Below are 26,922 nucleotides of genomic sequence, written 5' to 3'. Positions count from 1 at the left end.
AGCGAATTTGGCAAGGCAAACATTGTTAAAACAGTCTCAGCTATGAATGAAAAAATCTTTGCCAGTCATTTGGACTAAAAAATTTGATTCGAAACAAAATCTGAAGGAAATGTTTAAAACGTTTTTTTAGAAATAAACGAAAAATTAAATGGATGAATATTTTCGGAACTGAATAAGTTCGACAGAAAAATAAAAAGTGAATGAGATATATTTGAATAATCATTCTTGTGTTTTTTTCGTCATTCTTCTTTTATTAATTGTCATCCCTTTTTCGTCGCTTTTATACAAGTACAAAAATTAATCGATTTTCATTCTTTCTATCTACGATGTTACTTGCGTATTCGAGAAAAGTGGAAAACTTATGCACGCTGAGAACCACCATGAACAATAAGTGCACGTTTCTTGTGTGTAACAATCATAATTCTATATTTGATATAATTAAAAATATTTTGATTTATTTTTTTTTTTATTTATATTAATAATTTATTATAGAACTACAATTTCCTTCACAATGCCAAAGGCAACTTTTCCATTGTAAATTAAAAGTTAAAAATCCATAAAATTGTCGTTCACTAGTAATCAACATTATACAGAATAAAGTTAATATGCATTTCTTCAAAACAAACAATATGCTGAAGTGAATAGAATAGAAATAAAATAAAAATTAAATATATTACTTCAAATATATCTTGTTCGATTATTGTTTCTTTTTTTCTTTTTTGGTTACAGATGTCAGAAAGCAAATTATGAAAACATATCCATTTTGGTAGTTTGAAAACTACCCATAACACCTACTGTCTTTTTTTGTAAATTAAAAATTGCAATAAAAAAGAAGAAGCAATTGTAACAATTAATATTGAAATATATAAATATTAAATCTATAATATATTCATTAATTAATGTGCGTCGGATATACAGATAGATCGAGTGTTAATACTTTACTTTCTAAGCACTCGCCAACCTGAAATTTAAAACAGATTAGACAACGTTACTAAACATTGTACACTAAAAATGGTAAAATATACATGAACAAGTGCTCACATCAGGGCAAATACCAATCAACGCGTCAGCATGCGAATAAAACTCTTCCTTCAAAGATATAACAATGGTTTGCAAGGAGCTTGTCTTGTCACGTATGTAACTTGCAACTTTTCCTATATTCGTGTTGTCCAGCGCAGCATCAATCTCATCCAACACAAAAAATGGTGCCGGTTGGAAACTGTAAGCACAATACAATATCTCAATAATTATAATTCAAAACTACAAATTCTAACTTGAATACCTTAAAAAAATTAATAATTGCACAAATGGAATTACCTATGAATTGCAAACAATAAAGCCAACGCGGCAACTGTTTTCTCTCCTCCAGACAAATTAGACATTGGCTGAAATCGTTTTCCTGGGGCAACACAATTATAATTAATACCATCCAGGTATGGTTCTTCTGGATTTTCTGGACCAAGGAACGCCTGAGCAGACTGATTTTTTGCTAAACTCTAGAATACCAACAATTTTGATTTATTAATTTCATGTAAATAAAGAAAAAGGGTAATACAAGTTATTGACAAACAATAACCTTGTAAATCGGATCGATTTCGTTAGCCACGTGCTCAAAACATGACATGAATCTGTCGTGTCTCTCTTTTTTGATTTTCTCGAACTGTGTTTTTGCTTTCTTCGCCTTTTTTCGGGACTGCTCGAATTCTTCGTTTGTCTCTTGTAATTTCTCCTTGGCCAGATATAACTTTTGTATCGCCTGAAAACACCAGAAATATTTTTTGAATTCATCCTTCCGTTCCTAGTGCATTGCGAGAAATATTACCTTCATATTGGGAGCTTGAATTCTTTGAATGGTACTCTGCAAATCATTAATTGACTTCGTTAGTTTGTCGCTGGTTTTCTTGATATCGTCATCATCCACGTCCTTCAAATTTTCAGGGAGAAGACCGTAATCTATGGTGATTCGTCTTTCTCGTTCGTATTGCTGCTGAGTGATCAGAGATGAATCAATAGTGGTTTCTGTGTTGTTACTTCCACTCGTCTCGTTGGCAATGTCCTCCATATTCCCGTGGAGCATTGGGATTGCAATATCCTCCATCTAAATATTATTATTACTCTCATTAACATTTTCTTACAACTTACACAGCTACTTAAAAACTGCAATTGCATAAAATTAATTCCTGCCAGAGGTCTCTAAAGAATTACAGAAGACCTTCAACAAAATTTGAAAACTGTATATTTATTTTATTCCACGACATACCTTACACTGCATTAGTATAGCGTGACGGTCAGCTTTCTTTTGCTCAATTTTCGTTTCGATACCGTTCAACTGTTTTTGGGCAGCTTGTATGTCTTTCGCGATTGCTCCAACCTCGCGTCTCGCTTTGCCAATTTCGTCCTCCTTTTGGTCGACTTCCATTTTCTTCATGTTCCGTTCTGATTTCAATTGCTCCATTCGAGTCTCATCGTGATCTATCTCTATTTTCTGATTAGACTCAATCTGCCTTGCAGACTCGAGCTTATCTTCCGCATCTTGGACCGCTCGTTCCCAACGTAAAACGTTGCCTGACAAAAATAACGCACGAATAAATGCATAAAAATCCGCAGTCCAGTGAGAAATATCTTTTTTGTATGAATATTGTACAGAAATTTACTTACTCTCCGTGTCGCGTTGTTTTTCAAAATCTAATTGATTGTATATGCGGTTGCATTGGTTCTCAAATTCCATTCTCTTCTTTGCCCTTTCCTGTTGTGATCTATAATTCGATTACAACTCTTATTAACTTACTCATCGTGTATCATTTAGAAAATTATTATGAATAATACACACCTTAACTCTCTTTCTTCGTACTGACGAATATTAGACACGCCTATTTGTTCGCAAAAACTGGCGAATACGTCATCCTCGACATTATTCATCTTCTCTTTAATATTTTGTATTTCTTGGTCTCTTTCGGCCATCGTTTTCTCAATAGCAGTGATCGTCGGCTACACATACGAATTAGATGAATGCAATTGTTATGGCTCTAAACTTAAACGATACATAACAAATAACAAATACATTTATACTTACACCAAACATATTCAACTCATTCTGTAAACCATCTAATTCTATCACAAGTGTTGAAATTTGTTTTTGCTGTAATAAATATAACATTTAACAAAATAAACTCATTAACAAAATAAGGTAGCATCGCGTGACATTATATATTATTTTACTCACAGTTTCAAGGAAATCATTTTTGCTATACTTCAGCCGTGTTTCTAATCCACGTATTTGCGATTCAACTGTGTTCAACTCGGACTCTTTCCGAGACTTCTTCAAAGACTCGCGCAACTCTTCCGTTAATTTTTCCTAGAAAATGTTTGGAATATGTTATATTCTAATTCCGAGTGAAAAAGAAATATTTTTATAAAATCTTGCCTTCTGTGCTTTCAGTTGTGACATTTGTTTCTCGTCCCATCGTTTCGCTTTCTTTGCTAGATCTAAACTACCGCCAGATATAATTCCAGCCTTTTGATAAAACGTTCCGTCTAACGCAACACACTGTAATTGCAAATATACATGCATTGGTATCTCTAACTAAACTCATATTTCAAATAAATAAATAAGTAATGTTCATACATCGTATCTTGCTTTTTTATCCATTTCATAAGCTACTTTATTTGCATCCTCAGGCGTTTCACACACGAGAGCATTATTCGTAGCAAACAACACAGCCCTGTCAATGTCCTTCGGAGAAAAATGCAAGACATCATACAACAATTTCACATTTTTAGGTTCTTGAATGTTTCTGAAAAGAGAATATCATTCAGTACATTATATGATTTTCTTAAATAAACAAACTTAATTAGTTCAGACAAATACCTAAGCCTTTCTTTCAATGGTTTCGCTTGAATATAATCGAGGGGAAGAAATGTTTCTGGTTCAAGATACTGTTCTTTGAGGTACTGAATACACTGCCTAGCTGTTTTCTCAGTATCAACAACAATCGCCTCCATGTATTTACCAAGAACTTTAGTAATTGCGACATTGTATCTCTTATGAATAGGTTCGCACATATTATACATACGGTCGTACTAAAGAACAGTAATAATAGCAATTACAATAAAACACGTATGAGGAAAATTACACTGTCCAACAGCAATACAGTATTTGGTGCAATATTTACAATTAGCACATAAAAAATAATTAAATTTCTCAAAAACTGAGGGTAAACGCAAGATTAGTGTTGAACAGTGTTATAGAAACTTAATGTGGAATATTTCTTACCACTCCAGGGAACAAACGCTTAAAATTTTCTACAATTTCGGTTTTCTTTTTAGTTCTCGACACTTCGTGCTTATCAACCTTTGCGTCGCCCAATTGCTCAGAAATGCTTTCCAATTCGCGTTGAAGGTTCTGTATTTTATCTTTGGAAATACCAACGTCTGACTGTAAATCAGATCTTAACTTCTTTTGATCCTCCAAAGCAGCTTCTGACGTTCTAATATGTTCTTCTAATTTTTCTATTCTCTTCGTAGCTTCGTCACGCATGTGACCTTTCTGTTTGTGTTTATTCTCTATCTCGGTTTTCTTCCGTCCTTCGTTGTCGAGTCTGTCTTGGTCAGATTTTTGTTCGCGATTGATAGAATCAAGGAGTTGCAAATACCTTGCCGACTGTTTGCCTGCTTCCTCTTTCAAGCGATTGTACTCCTTGACCTTAGAATCATTTTATAATTATTGTAGCTACTACAGTTATTACAGGTGTGCGAGAACCCGAAAATATCGAGCATTCGAAGGTCAGGTGGGTTTGTCGAAAATTTCGGGATTCTCGAACATATTGGGATTATTTTCGAGTAATGGAATTTTGTTCAGAAAACGGGCTTCTCAATAAAATTCTCGACCCGACATTTTCGGGTTCTCGCACACCTCTAACATTTATATTGTAATTTCACCAATTCGATGGAAATTTATACCTGTTCGTCTTCAAGTTGTACGTCTCTTCCTTGCAGTTGCGATTGACCAGCAATACTTGCTTCATAGGCTGCTTTAGCTTCCTCCACTTGTTGCAACTCTTCCTGAAGCTCGTTTATATCTTTCTTATGAGCTTCATCCGCGATGCGAGCTTGAGCCAAGGACTTACGTGCGGATTCTACTTTCTTCTGCATATGCGCAACGCGTTCCTTTGCTTTGATAAACGTTGGTCTTTTTTTTGTTATGTCTACTTCCACCTCTCTGATGTCCTGTTCGATTTTAGCGAGGTCCCTTCCCAACTTTCCAGCATCTTTCTTCTTTTCTTTCAACAGTTCCTCTGCCTTCTCTTTCTTCTTTTCTATCTTCTCGATCTCGTGTTGTTTTTTCTTTTGTAACACTTCCAAACTCTCTGTGTTTTTCTCATTATGAAACAAACGAAACAACTGCAACTCAACTTGCTTCTCCACATATTCTTCCTTCAAGCGTTGATATTTCTCAGCCTCTTCCTTCTCGAGTTTTGCTTCTTTTCTTTCAGCGGCAATCCCCTTTTTCTTTTGATATGAAAACTGTGTTTCCTCTTCAGCCTTTAACATTTCTGTCCTCAATCTATAAGATGTACCAAGGCATGATAATTACACACATTCTATTACCTATTAACAATTACCTATAAATTCTATGTACCTTTCATACTCTGCCTTCAGTGCTCCCGAATTACTAATCTCTTCAAAAAGAGCAGTACGCTCTTTCGGATTTTTCATTGCAATCGACTCAACGGCTCCTTGGAATACAAGAAAATTTTTTGCTTTCACATTAATACCAAGGTGTTCCAATTCATTTAAGTATACCTGACTCGTGACAACCTATAATGAATACAATGAATACATCAATTATGTAAATAGTTCTTCCCTCGAAATAAACATATTCCAGTACGTTTACATAAAATCATATACAAACGTTATTATTTATTCTATGCTCGGAGGAAGATCCTTGTACAGAACGCATAAAACTTTTCTCACTGCCATCTTCCAGTTCAAACACTGCGGTTACAGACGCACTGTAAGGTAAAGTAATTCTTGCAATATAGTATATAAGGGAGACTCATTCAACTGTGCCACTCAAATTTACTAGCCACCCAAACTCCTATATAGTGCACTACCTATAGGAACCTAATAGGAACCTATAGTACACTAATTAATTTTTTTATAGTTTGCTTTTTTCTCATAATATGTAGGTGACCATGAATTTACGTTTTACATGCACATAATCACTGCATTGTTACAGTCTCATACAAGTTTACATTCTGGTGTACAGACATAGAAATACCTGCGAGCAACTGGCATTCCTATTGATGCTCCATGGATCAGCTCACTAAAGCGTTTTACACGTAAACTACTTGTTTTCTCCCCCATCACGAAACTGATTGCGTCCATAAAATTGGATTTTCCTATATGAAAAGAGTACGTGTAAAGTGTCTTCAATTAAAAGCTAAGAAATTGGTATTGGCACAATCAAAAACATAACCTACCAGATCCATTTGGCCCGATAACAGCGGTAAACGATTTCAATGGACCGACAATAAGTTTCCCTTTGTACGACTTAAAGTTATCTACTTCGATATGCTTTAAAAACGCCGGCATTTTTGCAGTTAATAAAAGAAATTTCACACGTAACAGCAAAATGGCATAATTGCCGCCATAAAGTTTTCAACACAAACAAGCACGATATATCAACAATTGGTTTTTTGATGCTACACTCTGAAATTGGTCACATAAACGTGCTGAAGAGTTCCCACATTTTTCAATATTTATGAACACGGAGCTTTTCTGGTATTTTAGAGATCATATTTTGTTACGTGTAAAAGTCGTCCATTTTATAAATATTAACAAAATGACGCCTGGTATAAATAATAAGTATGGCTTTTCATTGGTCGATCTTGTCCAGGGCAGGAGCGTATCCGTTCTTAATATAGTTGGGCGCGAAAGTATTTCATAATTTTTACTGCTAATGCACTTGCAACTATATTAATATGATTAATACATTTAACTAATACAAATACTAATTTCTAAAATATTTTATACCTCGCTGAAGCTTTTCCTTAAAACATAACGAAATAAGAAAGCGTTTGAAGAAATATTTGTATAATTATATACAATCTTTCAACACTATGCCAATTCTGTTTGTTTCATAAACACATTTTTCTACTTATATTATTCATTACAATTAATAGAAAATATAATATACAGAATAAAGATTTGAATTATCATTTAAAAATATTATTTAATATTGAATAAAATACATTGTAGTTGCAAGTTGCTAAGTTTATTACATATATGTTTGACAACAACATATCAGATCTGATAACTTAAGATGCTATGAAAATTATCATGATAAATCTACTACACAATTTTACTTTTTATACTTTAATATTTTCAGCCAAAGAACAGGTAAGTCCTGTGTTGTCTGGTTCAACGTTTAATTCTTTGACCACTCCATCCTCGAGTAACATAGAATATCGTTTGCTTCGCTTTCCACCCAATACAGCGAGATCTACGGATAGTCCTAATGCGTCTGAAAACTTGGCAGCAGGGTCTGCTAACATTCTCACCTAATTGAATGAGAGTATAATTAATAGCATCATTAATAAAAGGTTCTACATAAATACAACAAGAAATAATGTATAATTAATTCTGGATAGTACCTTGCCATCTGCCCCATGTTCTTTACCCCAAGCAGCCATAACGAAGGGATCATTTACAGATACGCAAAAGATTTCTGCAATTCCTTTATTTCTCAAGTCTGCTGATTTCTGTATATATCCTGGAAGATGTGTCTGAAATGATCAAAACTATGAACTTGTAAACTATGCACACCAAAAATTGTTTGGATCAATTGCAAGAAGCAGGAGTTAAGAAGCAACATTTAAATAATATTAGAAAATTAAAAATGTAAATTACCTTTGAACAACCTGGTGTAAAAGCTCCCGGCACTGCGAAAACTACAATCTTCTTGCCAGATGCAATTTTGGCAAGATTCACCTTGTTAGCTGGTGTGTCTTCGAAAAGGTCAACTTCAGGAAGCTTGTCACCGACCTTGAGACAAACAAGATTTGTATTAAAACAATTTTCTTTAGCACATTAGGATTCATATTAATATAAATTATGAAAATTTCGAACGAATTATGTAAATAGACCGAAACTCACAGCGATAACCATGTTTTGAGCAGATGTGCGAAATCCTTTCACGAGACAACTGAGCGACGATCGTTCGCCGACGAGGATTGCTTTGTTTATGAGCTGGTTCATCTGTTTATGTTTAGCGATCACGTAAAGCAATGCTGACCACTGTATGATCAATTTTTTTCAGCAAAATTTACGACGAATTCGGCTTGATTAAACTTGCTATCACTAGCCGGCGTGATCAACGGACCGTATTGCGCAATCTTTCGAACTCATTACATAAATATTGTTCAACCTGGAGCCTCACGCGAAATTTAGGGATATCAACTGAATTTCATTAATTCGCAAGGTGGTCGAGAGATGCTCTAGGAATTCCTTCCTTAGTGGGAGAATTGGTAGAATAGACGGTATTTGTTGAAGAAAGTCGCGAATTTAACGTTGACTCGACTTTGCATAACAGCGTCTCCATTTCCTCGGCGGTAGGTGTGAAGGTACCTATAATCCGACGAAGATGGTGTTTGACTGAGCGAACGGCTGCTTCTTGCATTCCTCCGTGATGCGGTGCGCCCGGTGGATAAAAAGACCAGTTGATCTTCAGGTCCGCACATCGGTCGCGTAGTTCCGGAGATTGGCAAGCCGTGACAAAGTCGCGCGCGAGTTCTCGAGCAGCTTCAACGAAATTCGTCCCGTTGTCGCTGGTGACTGTAGCTGGGATCCCGCGACGGGAAATGAATCTGTCGAAGGTTACCAAAAATCCTTCCGTCGAATAGGAATGGACGAGTTCAATGTGTATCGCATGAGTCGCAAAGCAAATGAAGACGGCGATATACGTCTTGTGAGCTCGTTTCCCTCGACCCACAGCTTCCCGAACTTGGTACGGTCCCGCGTAGTCCACGCCGACGTTCTCGAAGGGTCGCGATGGTCGGCATCGAGACGGTACAAGGTTCTGCATCAGCTGAGTTGCAGTTTTTGCTCGCCAACGCGCGCATTGGACGCATTTATGTATTAACCCTTTTAGTGCCGGAGGCCGATATATCGGCCCTTGCTGCACTGTCGAAAAGTGCCAGAGCCGATATATCGGCCCGCAGCTTGTAGCGCTTTACTATTCGCATTGCGAGAGAACACTATCTCAAAATAAATTTATAATACGTTATAAATGGTCTAATTTCATTACGAGAGAATTAAAATAAATAGTTTTTCGGTTTAACTTTCCCTTATATTCTATATGTTATATTACCTATAACAATTACTTGTTTCGGATGAGATAATCCGTCCGGCGCCTACCATGTACCTTGGAGTTATTCTTTATATTTGTTGTGCAATATTATTTATTTTGTTACAAAATATATTGGAAACGCAAAGTATATACTTTGTAATAAACGTTCTATATAAAGTTATGATAAAAAGATGACTTTTCGTATGTACAATTATGTTTTGAAAGAGAGAACTCAATTTTTCTTTTCTTTATGATCACTTGTACCTTTGTTATTTATGTAATTTTCAATGAATATAGAAAAATTAGCGTCACTGTTTTATTTTCTATTTCGTCCTTGATATACTGCTTTTTGAATTATGTAAATATTGCTTTTCGTTTGGTTTTTATGAGCCTTTTTCCAAACCCTAGTAAAATCGTGAAATTCGGCAGGTTATCTTCGCATAGGCACCTCTTTTTCGTCCGGCACTAAAAGGGTTAATTTTCGCGTGGTGTTTCGAATCCCGAGTATCCAGAATCGTTGACGTACGGTATGGATCGTAAGCTGCATGCCGCCATGCAACGTTGTGCGATGCGTATACGCGATTATTAGATCGGATACAATGGTCTTCGGTAAAATTATGGGATGTTTCGTATCCCACGCGAGGAAGGAATTTTGAAGCCTACCGCCCACTCGTAGAATCCCTTCTGCGTCGATAAAAGGGTTGAGCGGTAGGAGAGGGGAGCGCTTGTTAATGGGCTTACCCTTTAATAGCATGCTAATTTCCGCCGCGAAGAATTGGTTTTGTGTATAGCGAAATATAACTTGTTCCGCGTCTCTTAATTCTAACGCGGTAAGGTAAAAATGCACTGACCCGGGTTTCGAACGTAGTTTGTTTATAAACCGTTTGCAGTAAGCGATTACCCGTACTAGCTTGGTCCATCGCGAAATTCTCGAAAATACATCCCAAATTTCGACATTTGTGGCAACGTGAGACGCGCTCGACCTGTATTCCTCATTTGTGTTAACGATTTTTTGCACTGGCCAAAAAAATATCAATTATAAGAACAGGAACTTTTGAAAAGTTCGGAAGCAAATTTCAATTAGAAATTCAGAAAAAAGTTGATGGCGTTCATTGAATGAAACCCCGAGCAAGCGTAAAATAAATTCAGACACAATTCAATTAAATACACATGTTTTTATTATTAATCAGTCCTAAATTCTATTTCACAATGTAATCGCAAAATATAAATAAGCAGCTATTAGCTCGATATTATTCTCTATTTGTAAGATACTAGGCGTTCTTACAAATAGAGAATAATACCAATTGCCCAGGTCTCACCACGAGGAGGTTGCTGCACAAGAGACCCGAAAGGAAGCCAGAAGGAATTCAATACGCTTCCTTCTGACTCCCTTTCTTACAATGACGATTTACAATATTACAAACTCAATTTCGCAGGTCGCTAAATGGGAAAGATTACTTTTCCACAGGCGGAAAAGCTAGCTAAAGGTGGACCAAGGTCGGCCAGTGATGTCCAGTGTAGCTCTGGAAGATCCCTGGTCTACTGGAAGGTCGGCAAGAGTGGGCCGAGGTGGTCAGGGTGGGCCAGGGCAGTTCCAAGGTCCTTTGACCTTCTGGTCCCGGAGCACTTCCGTTCCCTTCTGAGTGCGCACCTCGACTGACTGACTGAGCGCGGCCGCCGAGACCAGTTGCGCGGTGCGCGTTGCGCCTTGAGTGGTGCGCGGTGCGCAACTCTCCCACCCCAATCAATTTCGGTAGATCTCGATCTCCGTGATAGTAATTATTGATAAATTTGTTATTTCTGGCTGTTTAATGTTTATAACAATTTCTTTTGGTAATGCTGTCGATAAGCACTCCCTTGACCATCTTGCCATCTAATTATTTGGTAAAAATAAATTATAGAAACCGAGATACAGAATAACTTTTAAGCCATGAATATTCGCACGCATTAATTTGTCGTACACGATTTACTGTTAAATTTATTACTTCTGGCTGTTTAATGTTTATAACAATTCCTTTCGTCAACTATGTCGACAAGCACTCCCTTGACCATCTTGCCATCCAATTTTTTAGTTAAAATAGATATTAAATCCCGAGTGCATTAATCTATTGGTCACAATACAATACACAACACAATAAATTTATTATCTCTGCTTGTTTAACGATTATAAGAGTTGCTTTTGCGAATGATTTATTTTATTTATTATTTTACCAATTCCTCTACCATATCGTGCGACACGAAACAGCGTAAAGTGATTGGCGTGCTTCTATATCTCGTTTGTGATATTAGTTCCACAATATTAGTTCCGACCGATACGGTAGGATGTGACACAGAAATGATAAGGAGGCTCTAGAGACCCGCGAACGTGAGACAAAAAATACATAGGGTGATTGACCTATTCTCACTCCTCGTCTGTGCTAACATTCCCGATTCATGAGTTATGTCGTTTTGTTTTGTGTGCTGTGACCTAGGTCACCAGTAGTTGGTTGTTCTGTTTGGGTAGAGTCGGTATTTCATATCGTGCGACACGACACTGGATAAGGTGACTGGCGATACGGTAGAATGTGACACAGAAGTGATAAAGGGACTCAGAGCTCCGCGGACGTGAGATAATAAAAAAATACATTCGGTGATTGTTCTATTCCTATACTTCGTCTGTGCTTAAACGAATGAACTATCGTAGATAAGTCAGTGCGCTGTTGGTAATGTTAGTTTGCCATAGATAGCGCTTTCAGTAGCAAATTCACACATGTACTTGCATGCGGCACTTTTTTATTTTATACGATTCTTTATATTTTAAATAATTATAAAATACATAGAACGCGTAGTATTATCACCAAAAAATAGCAATTAAAGGTAGAAGCGTGGTACATTGCAATGAGAAATACCAATTAAATATAAAAGTATGGTATATTATTCTAAAAAATAATCAAATTAAAGTTAAAAAAATGGCGTACATTACAAACATAGGAACAATCGTTTTATCTGTAAAAGAAATCGTGGAGGAATCATTGTGAAGGATTTAATGTGGGGTTCTTACTTTTGGTCGGTCGATGATTCAAAGAAAAAGAGAAATAAAAAGAAGGAAATAAAAGAGAAAAGCGAGTCGCAGACATCGGCGCCAGATCTCAAAGGTACGGTAATACGACACGGACTTTTAGGGGTGGATAGAAGGGGTCAAAGAATCGGGAGGAGAATTACCTTGAGATTACGAAAAGTACAGAGAGAGGGAGAGAGAAAGAGAGAGATGCAGGGAATTGAATACGACACTGCTAGGTGGAACCATTCGCATCCGGGTCATTAAAAGCGGTTCCTTCTGAACCCTACGGACACTGCCGTCACAATGCGCCGCAATGGGAATAATATACTCTATTTACAAATTAAAATATCCGATTTCAAAATATTCCGCGCGGTATTTTATCAATATTGGCCCCATCTGTGCCTCGCGCAGCCTTACCGCATTATGTATCCCCTTCTACGATTTCTCTAATTATTTCCTGGCGCTTGTGACGGTTAATTTTCTTCGGGAACCGGGCATTATTGCTAATTATTCTATCAACATTCCCGGAACATTTTTCTGAAACCTTCTCGAGCATTTCTTCAACATTTTCTGAACTCTTAGCGATTGTTAATCACTTACGTACATCGTAAATCACGTTCTACTGATTTGCTTAAGTTAACGAAAGTACAGGAATATATTAGACGAATTTCAATTAATTGAATATCAATTATTAAAAAATTGATTGAGAAACCAATAGTTGTGGAACCGGAACAGATTATTGGTTGCAAATTTCGGCTCTTGTTACAAAATCAATATTTCAACCATTTTTAAGCGTATGGGTGCCATCAATGATAAATCGAAAAGATTGGAGACTTTAATTTCGCATTGCCCAATCTTTTTATTTACGTTTCGGTAGTTCGATTACAGAAAATGGATCTAAATTTTTGCGAAAATAGCACTTCGCACGGTTAAAAAAGGTCTGGCCACTGCAACGAAAAAGGAAACTACGCGGAAGAAGGGTGTCGCTCGTTTTTTGCACGAATTTTTTCGGCCAACCTGTCGTAAAACTCCGTAAACGTGCAGTTTTTTCCGTTACTGTGACAACGCTAGCGAGACCGATTTTTTCCGTTAGAAAATATACCGTTAAAAAAAGCCATGGCCGAATAATTTACAACGTTATCGCTTTTTTTCCCTCCCCTCGGGCGACACCGAGAAAAACGATAGAAAACGAACCCTTTAGCAGGCAATTTTTGTGCGGTTCATTAGAAAAAAAATTAAAGCCAGAAAATAACAGCTAGGAAACAGTGCGCGCTCGAAAACAGACTGCCGTAAACCTAAAAAATCCGTTACTTGAAAAAAAGCTGACTTTCCGACTCCGTCCTCGGAAGTACAGTTTTTTGGCCTGCAGAAAAATACTCGTCGGAACATTTTTCGTGCTGGGATACCGTCAGTTTACGACACCCTTTTACCGTAAAAATTCTAACAGTTTTTTCGATGGAAAAACTGTCGGAAAAGGTTTAAAAAGGCACTCCAGCTTTCCGCATATTTTTCCAATCGCTCGGGCAAGAAATATGGCACGTTTTTCTTTCCTTTCTGGAAAAATTCGGTCCACAAATTCTGTCAATGGTTTTCTACAAAAACAACCCGTCGAACACGAAATAGCATATTAATAATTTTTATTGCCTGACGTTACACCACCTTCGTTTTATCAAACTATAAGACACATAGTACAGTACAATACAGCCTGACAAAAAAACAAAATGGATTTTCTAATTTTATTCGCTTCCGCCGGTCTCGTTAAGCGCAGTTCAAAATGTCCGCATCCTCTCCGTTTAACCACGCGCGTGCATTTTTCTCGCCACTTCCTGGTGCACATTATTTCCGGTTCCTCCTGGTAGAGCAGCAACGCGGGCTCCTTTAACGAGATTAGAATGTCGAGAGATCTCTTGTGTCGAGGCGGCTCTACAAATGTAATATGGAAACATTTGTATACAGAGAGGCGCAAACTGAAACGGTTGTTACCGGTTTCCACGGGTGTTCGCCGTCGGTTTCCAACGAGTACGTGAGCCCGGATACGCCCTTTGGGAACGGTACTTTCAATAAATCCCCCGGAAACTCAGAAATTTTCCGTTTATTATTTTAATTAGAGCCTTCGGGCCACGTTTAACGAGAGAGAGTCCCCGGCTCTGGCTGCGTTTACACTTTATGTATATACCCTGCAAGCCCGGCGAACCCGGCGTGACAATGGAACATGATATTATCGACTTTCGTGTAGCGTAATCCGCGGTACAATCGTGCAACAGAGAGCTCCCCGTATTTCTTATTATCCGTTCCCGGTAACAAGCGACCATTTTGCTTCTCTCTCTCTCTCTCTCTCTCTCTCTCTCTCTCTCTCTCTCTCTCTCTCTCTCTCTCGGAGAGAATTAATTGTACGCCCGGCACGCGAGGCTGAAATTCTCCCGTCTCTAAAATAAATTAGAAATATTTAAATTAGAAAGGCAAGATCGAGCCCGATCGATTGGAAAATATTTTCTGGTTTTTCTGACGGTGGAGTTGCAGCTTCTTTTAAAGCGATTATGGTTTTCCGGAAGACGTTGTCGAGGAGGAAAGACGCGGTCGGATGAAAATACTATTAAAGAGGAAATAAGGCCGAGAGAAACGTGGATAGAGACAGAGAGAAAGGGAGTGACAAAAGAGAAATAGAGGGAAGAGGGAGTAACCACGAAGAGGGGTTGGCGTTTTCATCGGAAAGGAAGGTCGGTTCTGGCGTCTCGTTACAGCGGTTGGTTGCTGAAAGCGTTGGATGACGCGGAGGTGGCGTGAGGCGGTAGATGAAAACTCCCGGAGGGTGAAGCGGTCCTGCCGTGTTTTTCGCCGATTGAATCAATTAAAGAGGAAAAACTCGCAGGGTAAAATATTCGAGACGTGTCCTTTCAGTCTTGTGCCGCGGGTATAACCATACGTGTGTGTGTATGCGTGTGCGCACGGGCTCGTGTGCTCGCGCATCCGTACCAATCGAGACGCGCGATGATGATGGCCGGCTTTCGAAATTGTCGGACTTTGTGGACCCCGGCCCGGAATTGGTTCCACCTTCGCCCCTGGGTCCGGCAAGAAATATTGCAGATATTATTGCTCGGCTGTTGCTAAATCCCTGCTAACGAGGTTACGGTAACCGGCGGCCAGGGAAACTCCTCGAATTAATTTATTAAGCGGGAGAACTCCGTCAATTTTCTCTAATCCACAATCATTTCTATCCGATCAAAAAATTTGTAAACTTGAGGATTTGACGATCGACCAGCAACCATAGAAATTCCATAAAGCGATTTATCGCTTGATAGAACTCCGAGAATTTTGTCTAATCTAGATTACTTTTATTCGAAGAAGTTATAAATTTTATCGCAGGATGCAATGTAAACTTTACCGACAAATGTCGATTTTTCCCTGGTTCGGCAAGATAAGCGGCGGCTTGAGAAAGATAGAACATGCAAAAAGGCGCGAGAGGAGAGGAGAGAGGGGCAGAGAAGTGTCAGGCAACAGGGTTTAATCTCTTAATTACCGAGGAATAGATTCCCGTGCAGTCGCTCTGAAGTCGTTGCAAAGATTAGCGGTAACACTACTCTGGTAAGCCCTTCATCCGGCTTGTTTGTTAAATAATATCATCGCTATCTTGATGCAGGAGTGCCATAATCTCTTCTGCTCTTGTACAAGGTGAACCGAACACTTTGCATCGACCATCTTTAGCTAGACGACGAGAATTTTTACTTGCTAAATTCCCTTTTGCCGTTTGCGTACTTTCAGCGTTCCCAGTAATACTTATAACATCACTAACTGGGCTTGCTGGGAAAAATTGTGTTATTGTTCTTAGGAGAACGATTATTATTTTCAATTCACTTTTATAAATTCTTGAATATTACTGCATACTTTCGATATGTCTGTTTATGTTAAGACTATTTTTAATCCGTCGAGTCATCGACACGCGCGCATAAGAAAGCATGAACACGAGGCACGTGTATTGTAACTCGACCTCGACGATCGGTTCGCTGCACGTACAGGTACGAGATATCTCGTGCCACTCGTCCTCGCGCGATGCGTTACTTCACACGAGCAAACAACTCGAACGACTCTATCTAATTGTAAATCATTCGCATAGTAGAAATTGTTTGTTCGACGCAGACACGGTTGTTTCGAAGATCCCGCAACAATTACGTCTGACATTTCGCGAACGCTATCGGAAGGATCGATTCAGCAGATATTGAAAGCGACCAACGGATTCCTAATTGACAGTTTCGCACGGTGCTGCGTCGTTTCGATGACACGTTCATAGTTCCGCTGTTTCTGGAACCGTTCGGCCAACTATAACTTCCGCGATACTACTCTTGACGACATACATACGGACCACTTGTCCACCGAACATCGCCCGACTTACAGCATCCTTAATTGCACAAATCCATTTCTGCTCTTCTTTTCATCTGGTTCGTTGAAACCACGAATTTTTGAGAAAAAAACAAATTTAAAAAATCGCAGCTCGGATATGTTACTGACTCACACGAATATTTCGCGAATACAGTTTTAATCCGATACAAGACGATAGCTCGGGACCGGCTTTCGTCGTATTTCGGATGGGGGTGCTTATGCGACTTTGCGGAGAAACTGTCTGTTTCGTCGAAATCGTGCAAACCTTACTGGCTTGAAAAATGTGGCATAATTAAACGACTCCACGGAAACAAATAAAAGTAATCTAGAGGGTTCACACTAATTGTACCAACCAGTAAAATATAAATCACGTCAGAAAAAGACATTCATTCATGGTCCCCGTTGAAAGGAAAGTACCAATATAAATAATGATGCCGTAATCCTGACCTCCATTCTCTACGATTGCGGGTTAGCGATTACCTCGCAACGAGTATCATCAAGTGGACCTAATTCAAGGAGTACAACACTGTATCAGGCCCTTTGTGACCCGGTCACAGTTCCTTTTCTTAATATCTCGACGTTCTTCCGGGAAGAACGACGGTTTGCAAACCAGATTAATGGAACAATGGCGGGGAATAGGCGACTCCTATTTTATTTTACGATTCCCGATATTCTAACGACGGCCACCATTATCTCGGTGAGACGCATGGTTCAACGAGGCCCCTGTGTTCCGTTGCAGGCCACGAGGTCGGTCAGTTTCGTGGAGGCTTCTGGGGTTTTAGGGTGAAACTCCACTGCTTTCGAATTTATTGTCGTCGGTAGTATTTCTGTCCCTCGGACTGACTCGACCATTCTCGAACCCCCTGGCCCAATTGTTGGGCCCGAGACCCACACTGGGTCAGACAGCTTCGGGGTAGACGAGCGAGTTTCGCGAAAAGGATTACTGCTGGCCGGATGTTATGGATATGGGTCGGTCGTCTATCGGGGGCACCGCTGCCATAATTCTGAAACACGAGCCACCGTATATTCTTCACATTTCGGAGAACGGCCGCGTAAAAATCGAAACATATTAATCAGCTTGTTGTTGGTCTATGAACATTGTCGCGAAACAGTAGTCAACGCTATTTACGCTTGAAACTTTGTGAAGGTTTCTTGGGAATATTTTTCGCAGAAACTGGAAAGCTTTATTTGAACTATATTCCATTCGTTAGCTTCACTTCCTTTACTTTTATCAACGTATCCATTAAATTTTTCTGATTAAAATGAGCCCAAACATGCCATAATTTGGATTATAGTCACTTGTTTAATCCGCGATACAGCGGAACCTCGATTATCCGAACTAACCGTAAGTTACGGTGTTGGATTAAATCTTAGTCCAATGAATCGTGTTTTACATGGATCGCTTTAGATCGGACTGTTTACATCGTCAACGAATTCAGACATCGTCCGTTCGGATAATCGAGGTTCTACTTCAATCCCGAACTGACCAACCAAATATGCTCCGAACTATGTCATGTTTGGACTCATTTTAACCAGAAGAACGCCAGGAACAACGCGAAAAAGTTTCACGAGACAATTAAAGCAAACGTAGCAATAAACAAAAGAGATCGATTTTCCTTGACTTGCTCCACAATTCGTCCCTAATTTACTTGTTACGCCAGACTACATTTTTAATACCTTGAGACATTGCAGCGGAGAAGAGGATAAAGAAGAAACCACTGGGTCCCCTCACAAATCATTCAGGGACGTCAAAATTTTCCGGGGCCACCGCCATATAACTTTTATAGGAGGCCAGAAATCGGCTACCGTGCCTTGTCTCTCCCGGTCGTTTCCTTTTTCCATTCTTCTATTCTCCATCTTTTTTTTTTTTGCCCTCTGCCCGAGCTTTTCGAGTTTCCTCCAAATTTTCGGGAACGTAAAAACTTTTATGACACATGCGGTAAGCCAAGAATCGTTTCGCCACTCACCGCAGCTACGGACCTGGACGACGGTTTTTTCGGGAGATCCCGAGAAAATTCCGAAACCTCCGGACCAGGACAGTAAATCATCTTCGACCTTTTTTTCAGCACTTTGTTTTTACTTTTATGGCAGGCAACGCTTTTATTCCGGCGACCGCTAGTCGGTTGCGATCCCGAATCGAGATCCCATCTCTGGTTTTGCATCAAAAGAGTTTCACTCCCATTCTTCTTTGTTTCGCCCTCTTTTTTTTTGTTGTTGTCATTTCCGTCTACAACCGAGACGCGCAGTTGCAGCTACACGTTGATTTCTCTGAAATTTTGAGAAAGTGGCTAAGAGCCAACCGGTATATACAACGTAAAAAAAACCGTGCCTCGATTATGAGAAACAGGTACCAAAATTTTTCTATCCTTCAATAATTTTGGCAAGATGAAAATAACAAATTCTCTTCAACTTTTCTCTATCTTCAATTGTACTGACACATTACTACCACAATACTGACAGGGGAAATAATAATCCATAGAGCAAAGGACCCAATTACTGTGCGGGATAGAAAAGAGATATATAACTGATTTTAGTGAAAAAATTCAATATCTCTTTCTTAACACTAGATTTACGGAGTACTAAAATCCAGTATTTTACATTACCTTATAAAAATAAGAAGAATGCGTCTATCCAAGTTTTTAGCCATTTTTTAAATAACACATACCTAAAGAAACAAATTTGTTGACTAACTCCACGTAGATGGATCTTCACAATCTCAATAATCGTAAATTAAAAATATTAGAACCCGTCATTTCGACGGGTCCCGTAAACCTAGTGTTAAGTAATTGGCACCCCCACAGTAATTGGGTCCCATACACCTTGAATGACTCACGCTTCAAGAATGTTATAAAATATAAAATTACTATTTCCACGCGACGTGGTAGTAAGGTCTCTGTCAGTGAAGCAATAAACTTGCAGGCTTAGTTTTCATTTAATATCGCTCTCGAATCAAAGGGCCCGAATGATGAAGAATTAAATAGTGGGAAAAGGGGGATCATGCGATAGATCTAGATGATAGTGCGATGTATAGAGGCGGTGTTGGACACGAGTTTCGTGCTTCTGGCTAACTTTACGTGTTATGACGTCGTGTAGACAAAAAAGGCTACGCTGGACGACGTAGGGGATAGAGGATCTTCTATGGTATCGCTGATGGTCCATGCATATGTAAAGATTTCTCGAAAGGGCTTCCTCTGTGGCAGTTCTGCTACAGAGATGCGAGAAGGGCTTCCCGTTCGCGTGTTCCCCGCATTTATTTTATGTAACCCGCGGCCGTGTCACACTGCTCCGGCATCGTTCACGATCATCCGGCAATGTTTTATATAAATTTTTAACTTGATTACACACAAGGAGCTCGCACACGCGAGGGCTCCTGTTCCCGTGCCGTTGAAAAGCTCGTTACCTCGACGATACTCCGTTCCTCGAAAATTATACGCGATACGAAAACATGTTTCAGACGAAAGTTACACAATACAGAAGGGAATACACGGTGGTCGTATTTGTTTGACATTGCAGTAACCTTGAGAAGCTCCGCAGAGATTACGATTGGAATTTTTCGCGGAAAACTATACAGTGAACTCTCGATATATGTCAACAACGCCTCTTGAGGCCTCTCGAGCTTCGTGCGGTGGTGGGGATAGTTCCGCGACGTTTATCATCGAGGACTTGGCGACATATATCGCGAATTCACCGTATTTTTGTATTAAATGTAATTTCAGCGGCAATATTTTAAAATTCCCGTTGATCGCAGGGGTGTGCCAAGGATTGTTCTCGCCCGGCGAAAGATTCGCGTCTAGGATGGATGTCCGTTTCGGAAGGGTTAAAAAGCGCAACAAAGACAGCACGGAAGTGAAAGGTGGACGAAGAAGGGAGGAAGCGAAGTGTCTTCTCGAAGGGAAGAAGGAAGGGATGTCGAGGATACGGAGGGTGGTAGCATAAGCAGCATGAATCCTGGTCCGCAGGCAAAGCGCGTGGCGAGACGCGTCCCGAACAGACCGGTACGTGTTTGGCTCGCTTTTAAGAGGGCACCGTAAATTTTGTGGCCCAACAGGGTCGTAAACTCGTACCCAACCGAACAAACGGCTCTCGCGAGGTAGGGGTGCCACCGACCCACAGGGGGTGCATTCGGTGCATCCTAGGCGCGCGCGAGCGCACGCCACGCCGTGCCCCGCCGCTTGGTGCATCTTTCTCGTGGTGCATCACGCCGCGCCGTCAACATGTCTGTCAACCTCTCTCCGGTTTCCTTGGAGAAAGTCCGCAATCGCCTTTTGTCGCCAGTAATCACGGTAATCTCCCAGTAGGGTGGAGAGTGGGGCTAAAAGTTCCGACTCGAAGTATCTTTGTTTATGGCCGGCCAAAGTTTGCCATATTATATCTCTACGTATTTAATTTTTGTTTATTCGATCGGCATACAACATGTCGAAGGCGTGCTCGCAGAAACTTGTTAACCCTTTGCACCTTAATTCTAAAACAAAATTTTTCTTCCGTCTTAGAATATTAACATTTTATTCATACGAAACTGATCCGATTTCCACATATATTATTTAAATGTTTAGTAGTCTATCAAATACAAATTTTGTAATGTAACAAATATTTTGTAATATTTTTTGTAATTTCTTTGAGATAGTGCCACAACAATTTTTAACGGCGCTTCAGAGTCGCCGCTCGAGTGCAAAGGGTTAAACCTGTTCCTCAAGACTGTGCGAACAGTGGCGAAATTAATATCGCTACAGATATAACAGTGTCGTAAAAGGATGTTAGAGCACAATGTGACAAAAATAAGCGTCCCATTGTCGGCGACACGTTCAAACTGTCTCATCCAATCTATGGAAATCTATGAAACACAAATTTTGTAATGTAACAAATATTCTGTAATATTCTTTTCAATTTCTTTGAAATAACAAGAATTTTTAGTGGTGCTTCAGAGTCGCCACTCGACTGCAAAGGGTTAATTACTTTGATCGCAATTTCATACGATGCATGAAGCTAAAGCTACGACAATGCTATATGCGTATATGGACAACTGCGCATTGCTTGCATGAGTCCGAAACATCTAACTGGAGGAGTATTTCCATGTATAGGAAAATTATATACATGCACAGGACATACACAGACGCACGTTGTTGATGAGCGAATAGGCGTCGAACATAACCGCAATCGACGCTTGCAGTTTCTTCCAATCTTCTGCGTCGACAGTCCTTCTACTTAGGCACCACCTGATGAGCTGCAGTTCAACTAAACTTGTCAGATTTTTTGCTCTATATTATCGATATCATGAATTGCGACGCTACAAAGCCATGCCGAAACGTGCTTCAAGTTTTTGCCTTTATTCCGCAGAGGATCAAGACAAAATATAGTTGAATTTGTAGCTGGAGATATTTTCTAGCGCGTGCTGCTGTCGATTTCATCCAGAAAACTCATCCAATGGCATAAAAATGCTTGGAATCCACGGCATGCACACACGTCAATTTTTGGCCTACTTCTGACGCTTATATTACCAAATATCTGCATAATCTCGACAGCTCCTGACCAGCGCGCGCTAGATTGACCTTCCTCTTTCGAACGAGCCCTTTACCGTTAAATAAAGTACCATTTACGTAAAACCATTTTTTGTCGGTAACGTAGTCACTCTACCTTAGGAAGACCTTGAAATCCCATGGACTCCACATATACTGGGTGTCCCATTCGGACTCCCTAAAAAAAACAACCTTTTTAACGTTGAACCGTACGAATCAAATTTTGTTTTGACAATCTAGAACAATTTTAGTTTACCACAACGACGTGAAACGAAATTGTGGATAATCGAGTCGCAAAATACATCTGTTAGTATTTTCTCCGCAATTCCGAGCAGTTGCAATTATCTAAAAATTTTATCCACTTCTCAAAAAAATTCGAGTCACGCATAAAATATTTATGGCAGGGTCCAACGAACAATACCAAACTGCAACGAATGAATCAGTTGTTTCATCTCTCTCGAACAAAGAGTCTCTTTCTCAGAGTATCGCTTTCCAAATGCACACTCTGCAAGTACACACACACACACACACACACACACACACACATACAGTCTCTCTGTTTGGTTAAACTGAGACGCAGCATGGTTACTCTACGTATGCTCAGTTCAATTGGTGTTGTCGACTGTGAAGCTTGTGAACTCCGAACGTAAGTGATCATTGAAGAAACTCGAAGAGAAAACCGGACATTTCTGACTCGATTCTGCGGCAGCGCACTATATTTAAATATTCACCGGAGGTGTACAGTTACTCGCAGAAGTCCACGTACGCCAGGTACAGTTGATAGATTCAGAATCGGAACGACGATTTTGCACAGTGCATCTACACAGGAAGTATCCGCGCATCGTACGCATCGTTCATGAGCGTAGCAGAGCATTAACCGACCTAGATTAGGAACAGTCGCGTTATCATCGTCCTTGGTGAATACTTACAACAGTTTTGATGCTGACAGTGTTTCAGAGTTCAGCAATGCATGTTAAACTATTTTCTCTCTGACGATACTATCATTTTTCTGATTAAAATCACTCGAAACGCGGCGCAATTTAGATCACATTTACTAGTTTGATTCGCGACGTAGTGGCACCTCGATTATCCGAACCAATCAGTATTCAGATAATAGAACAATCGTCTGGCAACAGTGCTAAATCGTCAGTGATTTGTACAGGGTGTCAAAAAATTATATGTCACGGCCACCATAGCGTGATTCTACACCTACGATTTGGTGGAAATTGACATAAAAAACTCCCCGCAAAATTGACCTTGACCTTGAAAATCAAGGTCAAGAAAACAAAAATTTTTTCTTATTTTAATCGTGTTCTACTGGTCATAACGATCGACTTTGTGAAAGAAACCATGGGTCGCATCTCAACCGTTGCCTTAAAAAATGATGTTGCATTTCTTATAATTTTTGCAGCTTCTTTATTTGTAAATTTTTTACATCCAGCACCAATATATAAGCAAATAGAGTACTATCATACAGCGGGTACCGTCAATAAGCTATCTCGTTGGGTATGAAATTATCATAATCATGATCCTCCTATTTCCCTAACTAGACTGAAAGAAAGAAGCTGCAAAAATTATAAGAACGGTTGAGATGCTACCCACGGTTTCTTTCACAAAGTTGATCCTTATGACCAGTAGAACACGATTAAAGTAAAAAATTTTTGTTTTCTTCACCTTGATTTTGAAGGTCAAGGTCAATTTTGCGGGGAGTTCTTTATGTCAATTTCCACCAAATCGTAGGTGTAGAATCACGCTATGGTGGCCGTGACATATAATTTTTTGACATCCTGTACAATGATTGTGGATCGTTCCAGAATTGAACCGTTCATATTCAGACACTAGAGAATTCGGTTACCGGTTCGGATAATGGAGGTCCCACTGTACCGCGTATTAAACTGGCGAACATGCTCCGACGCATATCGTGTTTGGACTCATTTCACTCAGAAAAGTGTCACAAACGTGTTGGTGGAAGGGAGATGCATAAAAAGTTATTAAAACAAATATGATAATAAAATAACTGAATTTTGCTGAAATATCGAGACACACGCGTTTTCCTAAAGTTCCTACGCAACTGCCGCAGAAAACCTCGGTTCCCGGCGAAGTGGTCAACCACCAATAGAGTTCGAAGTTTGAAACGCGAGGTGTGATTTGTTTTTTTTTTTTAGTAATGGAGGTGAGCAAGGGGAAAATCGATGAAAGCGTTGTGCGGGAGGCACTGCGAAATCAGTTGTCCGGCGAATCGGTGGAGATACTGAGCATCACGAACCAATCCTTCTCAGAGAAAGGATTGAACTTCCTCAGCGAGCTTCGAAAAGTGACTGTGAGGTACAGGGGAATTTCGAAAAACGGATCCTCGCCGGAGGAGCGTTCGACGGTCTTCGTTGTCAAATTGGAGCCGTCCGAGGAATATCCAAAAAGCATGGTTCACCAGCAGGATATGTTTCTCGTCGAAACGAGGTTTTTGCGAGACGTTCTGCCAGTGATAAGGGAGACGATCGATCATCCTGTAGGGCCACGATTATGGCACGGCTGCGACGATCGCCGCGTGCTGATAATGGAGAATTTAGACGAGCAGCAATTTTCAATGAAGGATCGCCAGAAAGGCTTGACCTTCGAACATTGCTGCCTAGTTTTGCGAACAATGGCGAAGCTTCACGCGGCCACCGTTGCCGTTCACGAAAAGGTTCTTATGCGTTCATATTTTTCAACAACGAAATATTGTTGTCGCAGTCTCTTGAGAGAGTTAGGGTCTCCAACGAATTGTTTAGGGTAACATTAGCCTGTTCGATCTTCGTAGAAGCCAGAACTGACGGAACCGTTCGGAGATGGTGGCATAGTATCGAAGAAATGTCCGGAAGTGTTCTTACGATTAATGGAAGTGAGTCTTCAGCGAATAGGCGAGCAGATAAAGGGTTGGTCGGACGAGAAATGCGTCAGGGCAGCGCCAAAGATAATCGAGATGGCAAAGTCGATCGGGGAGGAGTGCATCAAAGCGTATGAGCACGACCCTGATGAGTTTTGCGTGCTAAATCATGGGGACTGTTGGATCAACAACATTATGTTCAAGGAAAATGAGAGGGGCGAACCGGTTGACCTGCGTCTGGTAATATTCATTCTTAATGTAAAATTATCTAGACTTTGGCCCACGTGATGGAACATTTTCGCACAATCGAATTAACCAAATTAAACGCATTACTGCGGATTTGCATGCAGAATAAAAATTGTTTGCGTCGATTACAACGAGCAGGAGGACTTCAATCGTTTTCAGAAGCTGGGCCAAATACGTTGATCTTCTGCTTTAAATTGTATCCACTCATTCTTACCATAAATGCATAAAGTACGCAGCGTAATCATGACTGTAGAAAATTCATGCTTAGAGGAGGCAAAGGAAGCTATTGAATAACGAAACGGTAGAAAAAGCATAGTTTAACTTGCGCGCATAAAGTAATAAAAGTCTGCGAACGATGATCGTCGGCCGTCGAATCACATGATTTACAACCATAACGTTCCAGGTCGACTACCAAATGGCCGTCTACACTTCCCCGGCCATCGACTTGCTGTATTTTCTAAACATTTGCCCGGAATTCTCCATAATCTATGACAAAGACGACTATTTCGTCGAGCTGTACCTGAACACCTTGAAGGAGACCATGGAGAAAATTAATTGCGAAACGAGCCCGCCAACAATGCAGCAATTAAAACGAGCGCTGCACAAACGAAGAGCTTACGCAGTTTTCGCGGGTGTTTTTCTTCATTTGCGAATGATAGGGAATAAGGAGGACACGGAGAATTTCACTGAGGTGTTGCAGAAACTACGCGGTAATACTAGAATGGACGTTTTCAAAAATCCGGATGCTGTGAAGCTGACGATGAAAATGGTACCTGTGATGGACGAAAGGGGCTACTTCGATTGACCAACGAAAAGATTCATTATACATAAATTCCAAGAAACTGCTAAATATAGCTCGCTTTTATCTCTTGATAGTTGTAAGTTAAAAGAAAAAGGTTGTATCGACATTCCTATATTTCTTTTTTTTTGCTATTTCTTTTTAAATTTCTCTTATTCGTTTATTTTCAGGTATTCTGGAGGAAGTATTCCTGAGTAAGATAGTTTCATTATTGATTCTTTTAATGCAAAATAGTACGTTGCATTTTGCTAACAGAAGTATTGAGTATATCGAATACTTTTTAAAGTACAAGCACTAACCCAAGTATTAAATATATTAACACTGTCTCACAGTGAAAATAGCCACAGAGGCATTATATGTATCGAATGCATTTTTGAAGTAGAGATAGTCACAAAAGTATTAAATATATTGAATATATTTTTAAATACAAAATACTCGGTTAAACTTCACCTTGGCAACCCAGAGATTTGTAACTTTTTAGTATACAATTCTGTACATCTTGACGAGAAAATGCCGCAAATCGAAGTTTTCGAAAGTTCTGCGTCTTTAAAGTTCTTGACCCAGAACACAGAGAGTAATCGCTCGACTATAAACACGCATAACTTTTGAACCAGTGATTTCCCCGCCTTAAAACTTCGATTTTTGGAATTTTCTCGTCAAGATGTGCAGGAATATATAGCAAAAAGTTAAAACTTTCTGGCGTATACTGTCGTCCACGTTCCACGACTTTCGTCTGAA

General features: G+C 39.7%; 3 protein-coding genes across 5 annotated transcripts; 1 reads left to right on the top strand and 2 right to left on the bottom strand.

Annotated features, from left to right (window-relative positions):
- Nucleotides 1–224: 224 nt before the first annotated feature.
- On the bottom strand, nucleotides 225–6,864 carry LOC143360288 (structural maintenance of chromosomes protein 1A-like). The gene is made up of 19 exons (XM_076799002.1): nucleotides 6,483–6,864; nucleotides 6,281–6,401; nucleotides 5,912–6,011; nucleotides 5,639–5,817; nucleotides 4,960–5,563; nucleotides 4,274–4,702; nucleotides 3,869–4,080; nucleotides 3,626–3,794; nucleotides 3,425–3,547; nucleotides 3,224–3,355; nucleotides 3,074–3,139; nucleotides 2,831–2,988; nucleotides 2,659–2,756; nucleotides 2,261–2,565; nucleotides 1,823–2,098; nucleotides 1,577–1,756; nucleotides 1,318–1,496; nucleotides 1,042–1,219; nucleotides 225–961 (listed from the first exon to the last, which is right to left on the bottom strand). The coding sequence occupies exons 1-19, from the start codon at nucleotides 6,592–6,594 to the stop codon at nucleotides 893–895; spliced, it is 3,690 nt and encodes a 1,229-aa protein (XP_076655117.1). The 5' UTR covers nucleotides 6,595–6,864; the 3' UTR covers nucleotides 225–892.
- A 350-nt stretch (nucleotides 6,865–7,214) lies between these two features.
- Prx5 (Peroxiredoxin 5) lies at nucleotides 7,215–8,399 on the bottom strand. The gene is made up of 4 exons (XM_076799010.1): nucleotides 8,158–8,399; nucleotides 7,912–8,046; nucleotides 7,656–7,787; nucleotides 7,215–7,562 (listed from the first exon to the last, which is right to left on the bottom strand). The coding sequence occupies exons 1-4, from the start codon at nucleotides 8,257–8,259 to the stop codon at nucleotides 7,371–7,373; spliced, it is 561 nt and encodes a 186-aa protein (XP_076655125.1). The 5' UTR covers nucleotides 8,260–8,399; the 3' UTR covers nucleotides 7,215–7,370.
- Nucleotides 8,400–22,835: 14,436 nt separating this feature from the next.
- LOC143360182 (uncharacterized) lies at nucleotides 22,836–26,539 on the top strand. Of its 3 annotated transcripts, none has more exons than XM_076798793.1 (5): nucleotides 22,836–22,922; nucleotides 24,442–24,959; nucleotides 25,074–25,379; nucleotides 25,789–26,263; nucleotides 26,355–26,539. In XM_076798793.1, exons 2-4 carry the CDS (start codon nucleotides 24,444–24,446, stop codon nucleotides 26,188–26,190), a joined length of 1,224 nt encoding a protein of 407 aa, XP_076654908.1. In that variant the 5' UTR covers nucleotides 22,836–22,922; nucleotides 24,442–24,443; the 3' UTR covers nucleotides 26,191–26,263; nucleotides 26,355–26,539. The 3 variants fall into 3 exon arrangements, with proteins under 3 accessions (XP_076654908.1, XP_076654906.1, XP_076654907.1); XM_076798791.1 differs by having other exon boundaries at nucleotides 22,916–23,047; XM_076798792.1 differs by having other exon boundaries at nucleotides 22,916–23,047; nucleotides 25,789–26,281.
- The last annotated feature ends 383 nt before the right edge of the window (nucleotides 26,540–26,922 follow it).

The sequence above is a fragment of the Halictus rubicundus genome, chromosome 13, assembly GCF_050948215.1.
Source record: "Halictus rubicundus isolate RS-2024b chromosome 13, iyHalRubi1_principal, whole genome shotgun sequence".
Taxonomy (NCBI): domain Eukaryota; kingdom Metazoa; phylum Arthropoda; class Insecta; order Hymenoptera; family Halictidae; genus Halictus; species Halictus rubicundus.
This window is presented reverse-complemented; position numbering and strand designations above follow the sequence as displayed.